The 12,187-nt window shown below is 46.8% G+C and overlaps 1 protein-coding gene across 1 annotated transcript in view; it reads left to right on the top strand.

The window, feature by feature from the left end:
- Positions 1–3,208: 3,208 nt before the first annotated feature.
- The window catches only part of RHCE (Rh blood group CcEe antigens), a 39,171-nt gene continuing 30,192 nt past the window's right edge, over positions 3,209–12,187 (top strand). The window contains exon 1 of the mRNA XM_061147837.1: positions 3,209–3,356. Coding sequence (XP_061003820.1) covers positions 3,209–3,356 — 148 coding nt within the window. The remainder of the gene's footprint in view (positions 3,357–12,187) is intronic.

Below are 12,187 nucleotides of genomic sequence, written 5' to 3'. Positions count from 1 at the left end.
AGTTGAGAGAAAGGTAGTGAAAAGCCATTCACCTCCCACCTAGAGTTGACAATTAACATTTGATTTATGACATTTCTGCTCTAGATCTCATGTGCTTTCCCAGGGACCCTGCCTTGAAGATTTGGAGTCAGACTATCTGGAACTGTCATCAGAAAACAGGGGTCTTTTGCAAGAGACAGAGAGGAAGAGAGAAAACTCCCCTTTTGATCAGTCATCTGGGAGAGGCCACCTGTGGGTTCAGCTCCCTTTTATTAAAGAAAGCCTTTCTGTTCATGCGGGAGCTTGGCCCTCTTGTCGAGTGGTCTGCCTCTCCCTGGGCAGGATCAGGACACACAGGGCTTTCGGGTGCCCCTGTGGGAACCAGCTGCGATCGTCACTGAGTGTGCCGGCATGTAAACACAACCGTCAAGGGCCCCAAGCCCAGGGGCTGGCAGCGACTGGAAATCTCTAGTGTTCATCTGCCTGACATTTGGTGCCCCTGGGTAGGTGGGTACAGCTGCCTGCTTCACAGCCTGCTGGTACAGGACCCAGGCCAAGAAGGATCACATTCACTTCTCCCCTCACAGGGGAGTCCCCTGTTAAGGAACCTTCCATGACCAAAGACGTGGAGGCAACCTGAATGTCCATCGACAGGGGAACGGATGAAGAAGACATGGTACATATACACAATGGAATATTACTCAGCCATTAAAAATGAAATGACATTTCCAGCAACATGGATGGACCTAGACATTGTCATCCTGAATGAAGTAAGTCAAAGAGGGAGAAATATCGTATGACATCCCTTATATGTGGAATCTAGGAAGAAATTATACAAATGAACTCACAAAACAGAAAGAGACTCACAGACTTAGAAACAATCTTATGGTTGCTGGGGTAGGGGGAGAGGATCGGGGGAAGGGATAGTTAGGGAGTCTGGGATGGACATGTACACCCTGCTATGTTTAAAATAGATAACCAACAAGGACCTACGGTATAGCACGTGGAACTCTGCTCAATGTTATGTGGCAGCCCGGATAGGAGGGAAGTTTTGGGGAGGATGAATACATGTATATTCATGACTGAGTCCCTTGCTGTTCGCCTGAAACTACCACAGCATCATTAATCAGCTATACCCCAAAACAAAATTTAAAGTTAAAAAAAAAAGGACTGATGGCCTGAAAAAGGCCAGAAATCAAAACCAAGGCTGACCATGAGGGCTGAGCTCTATAAACCAGTACTTACTGCCTTATTTACTGATGAGATAGCAGAAGGCTTGGAATCCTACATTGCTAGTCTTTCAGAAGTAGAAGAAGACTTAGGAGTTATCTGGGCTAAAGTTAGGTGGTTAAACACCCAGGTGCCCAAGATAGACTGCCCAGGTTGAAATCCTAGCTCTAATACTTAATAACCCCATAACCTTGGGCAAGTCCCCTGATATTGCTGTGCCTCAGCTTGTAGAAAGGCTAACAGTCCCATCTCACGGGCTCATTAACTGAGTTCATACATGTAAAGTGTCTAGAACAGTGCCTAGTGTACTAAAGTACTTAGTAAATTTTAGCTCCCCGAGATACCTAAACCAAAAGTAACCAGGAGTGGTTTGTAGCCAATTTTTTTCCCCCGATGCATGTGTTAACATACAGTGTTAATTATTATTTCACAAAAGTGGGAACATGCACACTGTTCTGTAACTTCCTTCACCAAATAATATATCCCCTGTGCCACTTTTTATAAACCTTAAAAGCAGTTTCTTCTGGATTTTTCTGCATGTTCAGAATGATTATATTGGTGGCAGATTATGTGTCTTGTAGTTTACTTAACCAGTCCCCTACTATTGTACATTTAGGTTATTCTCAATTTTTTCTTTTTTGTAAATAGAGCTGCGCTGAGCAAGAAATGACTAATGTCAATGACTGTATGACCTTGGGTGTGACCTTCTGGGTTTAGTTTCATCTAAAAACAAAAAAGAGAAGATTCTACCAGGTGATTAACATCTGCCATAATCCACATATGAATCACTCACAAGACATCTCTGACAACTAACCATCAGCTTCTGCTTGCATTCCCCTAGCGACAGGATGCTCACTACTCCATGAATGGTCAATAAAATATTCACTCATGTTGGGCTACAATCTGCCTCCCTGCTACTCCTAGCCAGGTTTTAGTCTCTGGGCCCTCATAAATTCAGTCTGCACACAGTGGCCAGTGACTGGGGCCAGTGTAGAAGGTAAAAAATGTTGATTCCTCCTTCCCTCCCTTTCTCTATATCTCAGATCTTCTGCTAAGCAAATGGATGTGGCTATAGGAAAAGTTAGCTGCAGGGGCAGAACTATATGGCAGGTGCCTTACATCCTGTTCCAGGGGACAGTCCATTGTGGGGTGGGGGTACGGAGGCTGGTGACCATCGTCAAATGCACTGCAGTGCTCATGCCCCAGGCAAGTCCTGGACTGCTCTATGAGCAGGTGACAACAATGGGGGACAACTTTAGCCTTGGGCTAGTGCGGGACTTCCACCAGGGCTTTCCTAGAGCTGGATTGCCTCCTCCTTTCATTTGTCACACCTGCCCTTGAAAGATTGAGAAACAGGTCAGAGTCTGTATTTAAATACAGATTCAGATAAAACTAATTTCAACGGTGTGGCTCTGAGGAGTTAGTTCTCTGTGGGTCCTAGGTCCTCCCCAGGACTTAATATTGTTCTTTGCTTTCATTCATTCATTCATTCACTATATCGTTTTTAAGAGCCCACTTGGTGCCCTCTCTGACCTGTGGTAAGGTAGAGAAATTTTGCCAATCCAAAGCTCCATCTAAGCATCCGTTTCCCCATTTGTGAAATAAGGGTGTTGATCTATTCTCTACCTTTCTTGCAAGATGTGGTGAAGGTAAGCGAAAAAAGGGATGAAGGAGGATTCTTGTGTTTGAGGGTCAAGTGAATGAATGCCCTCTTTTCAACTGGACACAGTGCCTGCCCTGTGGTAGGAATGTAGCAACTACTTTTTGAATCAATAAATGATGGAATGAATCAATTAAAGTTGGAATAAATGCATTTTCCTCCTCCCTGTCACTGTCCCTCTGCTCCTGTGTTAACTCCATAGATAGGTCGGCAGGACCAGGCTTGCAGCATGAGATAAGGCCTTCCGCGGGTGTCTCTCCTGTCCCTCCCCTTAGAGGGTGTGGGGCCGAAGGGTAATGCCTGGCGCTGGTGGAAACGCTGCTCAGAGGTGGACGCAGGATGGGCTCTAAGTACCAAAAGTCTGTGCGGGTCTGGTTGCCCCCATTAGCCTTAACGCTGGAGGTGATTTTCATTGTCGTCTTCTTCTTTTTCACCTCCTATCCAGCTGCAGTAGATGAACCGAAGACGCTCTTGAGGACCTACCGAGGTGAGTGTCCAGAGGGGAGGTGGTCACAGAGGCAAACAGCAGGCGCAGGGAAGAGGAAGTCCTCCAGGGGCATAGGGCCTCCTTTCCACAAAGTCTCTGAGGAGAGGGGTTCCCTCATCCTCTTCAATCTGTTGCACAAAGACCCAACCAAACATGCCGTCTCTTCTTTAGGACCAGTGTGGCCATCACCTCTTCCATGAAGCCTTGCTTGATTTGTCAGGGCAGAGGGAGGGGCCTCCTTTTCTCTGTTCCTAGATTTGCCTTTGCCAAAGGGTCTTCACAGTTCTCTGCCTTCACTACCCCCTCTTCTCTTTCCTTAACAGCAAGGAATTTCATGGTGGTGTTGGGTTTGAGGGATTTTGTTTCTTTTTTTTTTTTTTTGGTCTCTTTTTCTCATTTCTGTACCACCTTTCTTTTGGAAGCTTCCTTCTCACTTAGGGGCTGGAAAGTCTGCTTTCTGCCTGCAAATCCTGAGGCACAAGCTCTGGCTGAAGAGAATGTAGGATGGTTGTTATTTTATATATATGCAGCTAAAAATACTCATAGACCGTGATGAGAATGACTCTCAACAAGATAGACATCCACAGTGGTGTGGCTTCTGCTTTTTCAAAAAAGTTGAGAGGAGTTTTCAAGTACCTCGGAGAGTCAAGATGTTGTTTGTGATAATGGAAGGACCTCCTTGAGTGAGGTCCGTGAGATGAAACAGAAATGTAAGCCTGGCTGAGTGCTTGCGTGTTTCTAAGTGATGTTAGCTAGTTAACTAAAAGCAAAGGGAAGGCATCCCTGGGCCCTCAGAGGTAGAAAGAAGAACAAGGAGATGACTTGGGGAGGGAAGTCCCTACACTGCTTTATGGGCTAGCCCAGAGAGGGTGCTCAGTGCCGAACAAGCAAAGCCTGGGCACAATTTTCATTCATTTCAACTTACTGTAATTCTTTTCAGTCAGGTACAATGTAATTCAATCCATTCATTCATTCATTTGCTCAATCTATTACAAACCATGTGGGATCCAGACACGTGCTAATCAGAGCTGATATTTATTGATTACTTATTATGTACCAGGCACTCCAGTATTCTCACCTAGAGAATCCCATGGACAGAGGAGCCTGCTGGGTTACAGTCCATGGGGTCGCAAAGAATCAGACAGGACTGAGCGACTAAGCATCCATGTACACACCAGACACTATTTTAAATGCTTTACACTGAATCCTCCCTGTCACCCTATGAGATAGGTACTATTTTTTTAAAATAACAATTTTATTTATTTGTTTTTGGCTGTGCTGGGTCTTTGCTGCTGTGAAGACTTTTCTATAGGTGAGGCAAGTGGGGGCTACTTTCTAGTTTCGGTGCTTGGGTTTCTCATTGCAGTGGCTTCTCTGGTGGAGCGCGGACTCTAGGGTGCTCCGGCTTCAGCAGTTGTGGTTCCCAGGTTTTAGAGCACAGGCTCGGTAGTTATGGTGCAGGGGTTCCAAGGCATGTGGGATCTTCTCAGATCAGGAATCGAACCACGTCTCCTGCATTGGCAGGCAGATTCCTTAGAGACAGGTACTATGATGATCTCTACTTTTCATAGAAAGAAACTAGGCACTTGGAGTGATTTGCCCAAGACTGTTCGGCTAGCAATAGCGCAGCAGTTTTAAATTTTGCTGTTGTTCTTTAGTTGCTAAGTCGTGTCTCACTCTTTTGCAGCCCCTTGGACTGTAGCCTGCCAAGCTCCTCTGTCCATGAGATTTCCCAGGCAAGAATACCGACCAGGTTGCCATTTCCTTCTCCAAGGGATCTTCCCAACCCAGGGATTGAACTTGAGTCTTCTGCATTGGCAAGCAGATTCTTTACCACTGAGCCATCAGGGAAGTCCTTGGTTTAAAGTTAAGTAGCCTCATACTTGGGCTTCTGTGGTGCTCAGATGGAAAAGATTCCGACTGCAAGGTGGGAGACCTGGGTTCGATCCCTGGGTTGGGAAGATCCCCTATAAGAGGCATAGTAACCCACTCCAGTATTCTTGCCTGGAGAATTCCCATGGACAGAGGAGCCTGGTGGGCTTACAGTCTGTGGAGTCGCAAAGAGTCGGCCACGACTGAGCGACTAAGCACAGCACAGCCTTGTACTTAAAACAGAAAACCAACAAAGACTACACGGGGAATTCTGCTCAGTTTTCTACGGTAACCTAAATGGGGAAAGTATTTTAAAAAGAATGGACCCACATATATGTATAATCGAATTGCTTTACTGTACATCTGAAATGAACACAACATTGTTAATATGTTGTGTTAATAGTTAATAGTTGTATTCTCCAGTATAAAATAAATAATAAATAATAAAATATATTAAATAAAACTAAATTAAGGGGAAAAAAGAAACTTAAGCAGCCTAGTTTGAATTTCCACGCACTTAACCATGATGCTTCACAGCCCCATTTTACAGTAAGGTTGAGTCTCTTGTCATATAATCAGTAGGCACAGGAGCCCATATTTCAACTTTGTAGTTTGGATTCAGTTTTCTTTACCCCTAGGCTGTGCTGCTAACATAGACATAAGTGTCCTCAGATGCTCACGCTCTATGGAAGCACAGAGGAGGGCCCACAACCCAGGCAGGGAGATGGGGATGTCAGGAAAGGCCTCTGGAGGGAAGTGACTGCCCAGCCGGGCCTCAGAGGCTCAGGTAGAGTATAACCATGTGAAAATAGAGGGTTGTGAGCACAGCAGGAATCGTTGTGTTCATCAGACTGGACCAGGCTGGAGTTTAACCCTACAGTGCTGTAGAAGCATAAAGAGGGAAGTAGTGGGTGGACCCATTCCCTTGAGTAAGCAGGCTGGCCTTCATTTTCTTGATCTATTAGAAAGCAGGAGTGTGATCAGTTTGGGTTTGGTTATGGAGAAAGTCATTCCAGGACTGGCATGGGGGTGGGGAAGGGGCCTGACTTGAGGTGGAAACCAGTGTGGAGACTGTAGTGTTGTATGGACTGGGGGGCTTCAAATTTTTCAAGCATGCCCCGTATTTCTATGTTCTACTTAAATCTTGCTGCAGTAATATATTTTGCACGTTATCATAGATGTATGTAAATTAGAAAATTGGAAAGAAATCAAAAGGAAATATAAAATATTTTCAAATGACTGATTGTGATGGTGTCAGTCACTCCAGGCACAGTCCATTGTTACCGTGAATGACAGTGGATGGCAATTCATTCCTCAGGGTCTTCTAGATAGTTTCAAATTATCTTGCTTGACTTCTTGTCAGATGTGATTAGATTGGGTTTTTTCTTTAACTCTGAAGGTGACTGACGGAGAGCGTGCACAAGAGGTATCCCTCTACCCTTTGTTTCTGCGCTTGCCTGACATTATTCTTTTGCCTTCAATCTGTGGTTTTTGGCAGTTTGAGCCGTTAATCCATTTTGTGAAGGTTAGTTGAGTTAAAACTAAGTAGCAATCTGTCAATCTACTTAATCGAATCCAGTCCACGTAAACTGTAATAAGTCATTTAAACCACCCAATTCTAAAAAAAAAAAAGACATTTTTGAGAATACCAGGAAATCTGAATAAAACGTGAGTATTATGTAACACACAGGCATTATTTTGAGTTTCATTAGGTGTGATAATAGCATAGTGGGTGGTTTTAAACCTGTTTCCTGCTGCTGCTGCGGCTACTAAGTCGCTTCAGTCATGTACGACTCTTCACGACCCCAGGGACTGTAGCCCACCAGGCTCCTCTGTCCATGGGATATTCCAGGCAAGAGTACTGGAGTGGGTTGCCATTTCCTTCTCCATTAAACCTATTTAGAAGTAGGTTTAGCAATTTAACAAATAGTGAGCCCTATTTGTTAGAGAAGCATACTGGGATAGAACAATGTCTGGGATCCGTTTCAAGCTAAAAAGAAGAAGAAAAAGGAGAAAGAGGTAGGGAAGGAGGAAGGGGAAGGCGGGGGGGGGTGGGGAGGGGGGGAGGAGGAGATGGAGAAGGAGAAAGAGGAGGGGAAGAAAAAAGAAAAGCTAAGGAAGGAAACAGGTGGAGAAGGATAATAAAAACAAGATTGAATGGGATTAACATAAACACAACTACATAGAAAATAGATAATCTACAAGACCTACTGGTTTAGCACAGGGAACTCTACTCAATAGCCTGTGTTAATCTCTATGGGAAAAGCATCTGAAAAAAGAAGGGATATATGTATATGTGCAACTGAATCACTCTGCTGCACACCTCAAACTAACACAACAAAAGAAGAAGAAAGAAAGAAAATGAGGGGAGAAGGATAATTAAAAACAAGATTGACCCCATGTGACAGTCATCAAAGCTGGGAATGGGTACATGATGTTCACCATGCTACTCACTCTGTTTTTGTGTATGCTTAAAATTTTCCATAATAAAGCTGTCAATTAAGCAAAACAAAACCCTTCATTAGTTACAACAAGATGAATATGAAGAAATACATGTCACCCCCCCTCTTCAGGGGCCTAATAGTCCCTCATTTTCCCTTCCAAAGCTGGGGGACTAAGCTGACATCCTAAGCAAGTCAGAGGAAGCTCCTGGATTCATCTGAACATCAAATGCTTGCAAAGTTGCAAACTTGACCAAGTGCCTTTAGGGGTAGAAGAACCTAGATCAGTGGTCCTCAAATGTGGTCCCCAGACCAGCCACCTCAGCATCCCCTAGGAACTTGTCAGAAATACCTGGGCCCCCATCCATACCTGCTGATCCAGAAGTCAAGGGTGGGGCCCAGCAATCTGTGTTTTACCAAGCCCTCTAAGTGACTCGAATACACGGAAGTTTGAGGACGGCTGGAGCAAGACTGGTTCACATCTCTCCTCTGCCTCTTCTAAGCTGTGAGACCTGGGCAAATCACTCAACCTCTCTTTGCCTCTGTTTTAACCTCTGTCACATAATGATTGTACTTACTGAGTTGTCGAAATGCTTGAAAGAATGAACACATATGAAGACTGATAAAGAGTATTAGCTTTGAACTTCCCTTGCAGTCCTGGAGAAGGAAATGGCAACCCACTCCAGTACTCTTGCCTGGAAAATCCCATGGACAGAGGAGTCTGGTAGGCTACAGTCCATGGGGTCACAAAGAGTCTGACACGACTGAACGACTTCACTTTCTTTCTTTTTTTCCCTTGCAGTCCAGTGGTTAAGACTCCATGTTTCCAATGGGGGGCTTGGGTTGGATAGCTGGTCAGGAAATTAAGATCCCACATGCCACAATAAAGCATTGCAAAAAAAAAAAAAAAAAATTAGCTCTTTATTATGAATAGACTTTAATTTCTTAAATGTTTTAGAAAAAATGAGTAGAAATAGCAGTGCTAATATCTCTTTTCTGGCAGCCCCTGTGGATTGTCTGGAGTATCTTCTGAGGGGTGTGAACCCTACTCTGATGACCACTGGCCTGGATGACCTGTGATGAGGTCAAATGGGCAGGGGCAGAAAAGGAGAAGCAAAGAGTCAGATTCAAGAGTTATTTAGGAGATAAAATTGGCTGTTCTTTGAAAAAACAAGAAAGGAGTCAAGGGTGGCTTCAGATGTGTGATTTGGCAGATGGAGGTGCCCATTTCTGAGATGAGAGGCACAAGGGGAAGGGAAGATTGGGGGATAAATGAACAATGATATGTTCATTCTGGGCTTGGGATTGAGGTGCCAGTGAGATGCTTGGGGAAAGCAGTTGTATCCATTATCTACTGCTGCATAACAAACCACCCCCAACCTTAGTGGCTCAAAATAGCAATCATCTAATTTGCTCCTGACCATGATCCTGTGGTTCAGCAGTTTCAGCTGTACTGTGGCCACGCAGCTCTTCTGTCAATTTCACCTAGGGTCACTGTGCATCTCTGGGGCTTCCCTGGTAGCTCAGCCAGTAAAAGACTTCACCTGCAATGCGGGAGACTGGGGTTCGATCCTTGGGTCGGGAAGACCCCCTAGAGAAGGGAATGGCAACCCACTCCAGTATTCTTGCCTGGAGAATTCCATGGACAGAGGAGCCTGGGAGGCCCATGGGGTCACATAGAGTAAGACACGACTGAGCAGCCAAGCATACATGCATGTCCCATACGTCTCCAGCCTGAAGCTTTGACTGGGGCTGAACAGTGTCTGATAGCCTCATTCGCGTGTCTGTCAGTTGATGCTGGCTGGACACTTAGCCCAAGTGACTCCAGCAGACTCGCCAGATTTTCACATGGCAGCAGAGGGGTTACGGCAGTAAGAGGGCAAGCCCCAGTGCAGAGGTGCTTTTCAAGCCTCTGCTTGCATTGTGTTTGCTGATGTCCCGTTAGCCAAAGCCAATCACAGCGCTCAGCTCAGGCGGGAGGGTTCTATACTGGAAGGCATGGTTCCTTGGGGGCCATTACTGTGACCATTTGTCACACAGAGCCTGCTTGAACGATGCCAGACTGGGGGACCATCCTGGGCCCTACCCTGTGGCTACCACCCAATTACTCCCATACTCCTTAGAAGCAGGAAGGAGAGCTATTAAAAGACAAGAAGGGTTTTGCCAATGACGTGTACTGACGTCATTGGCACTCATTGTACACCGTACACGCTTCAGTCGTGTCTGACTCTTTGCGACCCCATGAACTGTAGCCTGCCAAGTTCCTCTGTCCGTGGGATTTTTTCAGGCAAGAATACTGGAATGGGTTTCCATTTCCTCTTCCAGGGGGTCTTCCTGACCCAGGGATGGAACGTGAATCTCTTGTGTCTCCTGCACTGGCAGGCGGATTCTTTACCACTGTGCCACCTGGGAAGCCCACATCTTATCCTTCCCAGTCCTGTTGATTGGGAAACCTCTTTTTTTTCCCCAGACTGCTATGGGGTGAGGGTGGGGTTGGAGGTTGTGATGGAGGGGAAGGCAGCATGAGGCTCCATGGATGGTTCCAGACCAAGGCTGCAGAGGTACCGTGCAAAGTCAGTGGTGGGGAGAAGAGTGTGGAGGTCCAGCCCAGGGCCCGAGGGACAGAAGCTGGGCCTGGCTTTGGAGCTGATGAAGTGTCTGCAGGTCGGAGGGAGGTGGAAGGGTGTGTGGGGAACGGTGGAGACTCCCAGGGGCAGTCAGGCTGAAGGAGTGGGGAACAGTCTTGTCCAAAGGCACAGCTAACAAGTGGCAGGCCTGAGATAATTTATAGTCCTAACATTTACCATGCACCAGTGCTAGGCTAAGCAATTCATAGGAGCCAAGGAACTCACTACTAACAGCAAACCACTGAGCAGGTGCCATTATTTCAGACCACTTTACAGACTAGGAAGTGGGGACATGGAGGTTGAACCAGGCTCTGAACTCAAATAGCCAGACTCAGAGGCCCACGCTCATATTTGACACTATGGAGAGTGAAGGATGGAGGGGGAGGCAGGATGGTATAGTGATTAAACCCAGAGCCAGGGTTCAGGTCTGCCACCACCATTTGCTAGCTGTGTGACCTGAGCTAATTCCAGCACCTCTCTGTGCCTCCCTTTCCCCATCTGTAAAATGGGGATAATCAAAGATACCTCCTGCGTGGGCTTGTCATAGTCTAAGAATGGCAGGCACTTGGAAGAGTCCCTAGTTTGTGGAAGGCACCATATATGTGCCTGCTGTTACAATGATGTTGATTATTGCCCTACATGACTCCCAGGTTAGACTTGCTCCAAGTCACGGGACTTGCATAAACTTCTCCGGAAGGCCCACCTTAGATCGTGTGTAAAACTCCCCTCTGAGGCGTGGGTATGGGGCCCCTGGAGCGATCCTCTCCTTATCAGCCCTGGACACCTTAGGTCCATTATCTTATCAGACCAGCAGCTGACGCAGGGCATAGCACAGGCTCTGAGAGGCGGAGGCTGATACCAGTGGGGATGATGCCCTGAACGGGGACCCAGCGTTGAAGCTGGGATCCAGCCGTGAGACATGGGAGGAGTGGGCGTGGGCCAGAGCCCCGCGAGGCTGGGAGAGGAAGTGGGAGGATGCAGGGGGGTGAGAGTACAGGGGCCCTGAGCTCGGACGTGATTTACTGACCAGTGTGGGGTGAGTGAGCTTTGTCAACAGCTCCAAGACACTGCCACCCTAATTTTATCCCCCTGGCTGGAGCACAAGCCCAATCCCACCCCAACCCCCAGGGACAGTGTGGGGTTGTAGGAGGAGGGTTCTGAGCTCTGTACCTGCAGCAGGCGTGGCAGCTGTGCCTGATAAAGCCCCAACCAAGAGTCTCTGACTTTTTATCTTCAGAGCCCCATGGACTGTAGCCCACCAGGCTCCTCCATCCATGGGATTTTCCAGGCAAGCGTACTGGAGTGGGCTGCCATTTCCTTCTCCAGGGGATCTTCCCAACCCAGGGATCGAATCCGGGTCTCCTGCATTGCACACAGGCGCTTTACCATCTGAACCCCCAGGGAAGCTCTCTTCAGAGCCCCACCTCTGGCCTAATCCTGGTTCCCTGCCCTTCCCACACGCTGCCCCCTCCTCTGAATACACCAGAGCAGTGAGGTCCTTAGAGAGTGTTAAGTCCAACTCCCATGAGCTACAGATAGGGAAACTGAGGCTCAAAGAATGCAAGGGACTTGCCTTAGGGCCCTTAGTGAGGTGTGGACAAACAAGAGCAAGAGACAGCCTAGCACTGAGGGGAGGGCACTGCCCCAGGAGTCCAGAGCTTGGCTCTGCTGCAGACATGCTGGGTGCTCTTGAGGAAGTCACAGGCTGTCTCTGGATCCCTTCTGTAGAATGAGAGGAAAATGGAAGGGTTCCCCTATTCATGGAAACTTCAGTAAGTCTGGACCCTTTACATATAGCATTGCTGCAAAATGGGGAACTGTTTTGTTTTTATTTTTTAACAGCAATTTTAAAGGAAAGATTGAATTTGCATATACAAAAACAAGGCACTCA

This window comes from Dama dama, chromosome 8, assembly GCF_033118175.1.
Source record: "Dama dama isolate Ldn47 chromosome 8, ASM3311817v1, whole genome shotgun sequence".
NCBI lineage: Eukaryota > Metazoa > Chordata > Mammalia > Artiodactyla > Cervidae > Dama > Dama dama.
Note: the sequence above shows the minus strand (reverse complement) of the source record. Positions and strands in the feature narration are given on the sequence as shown.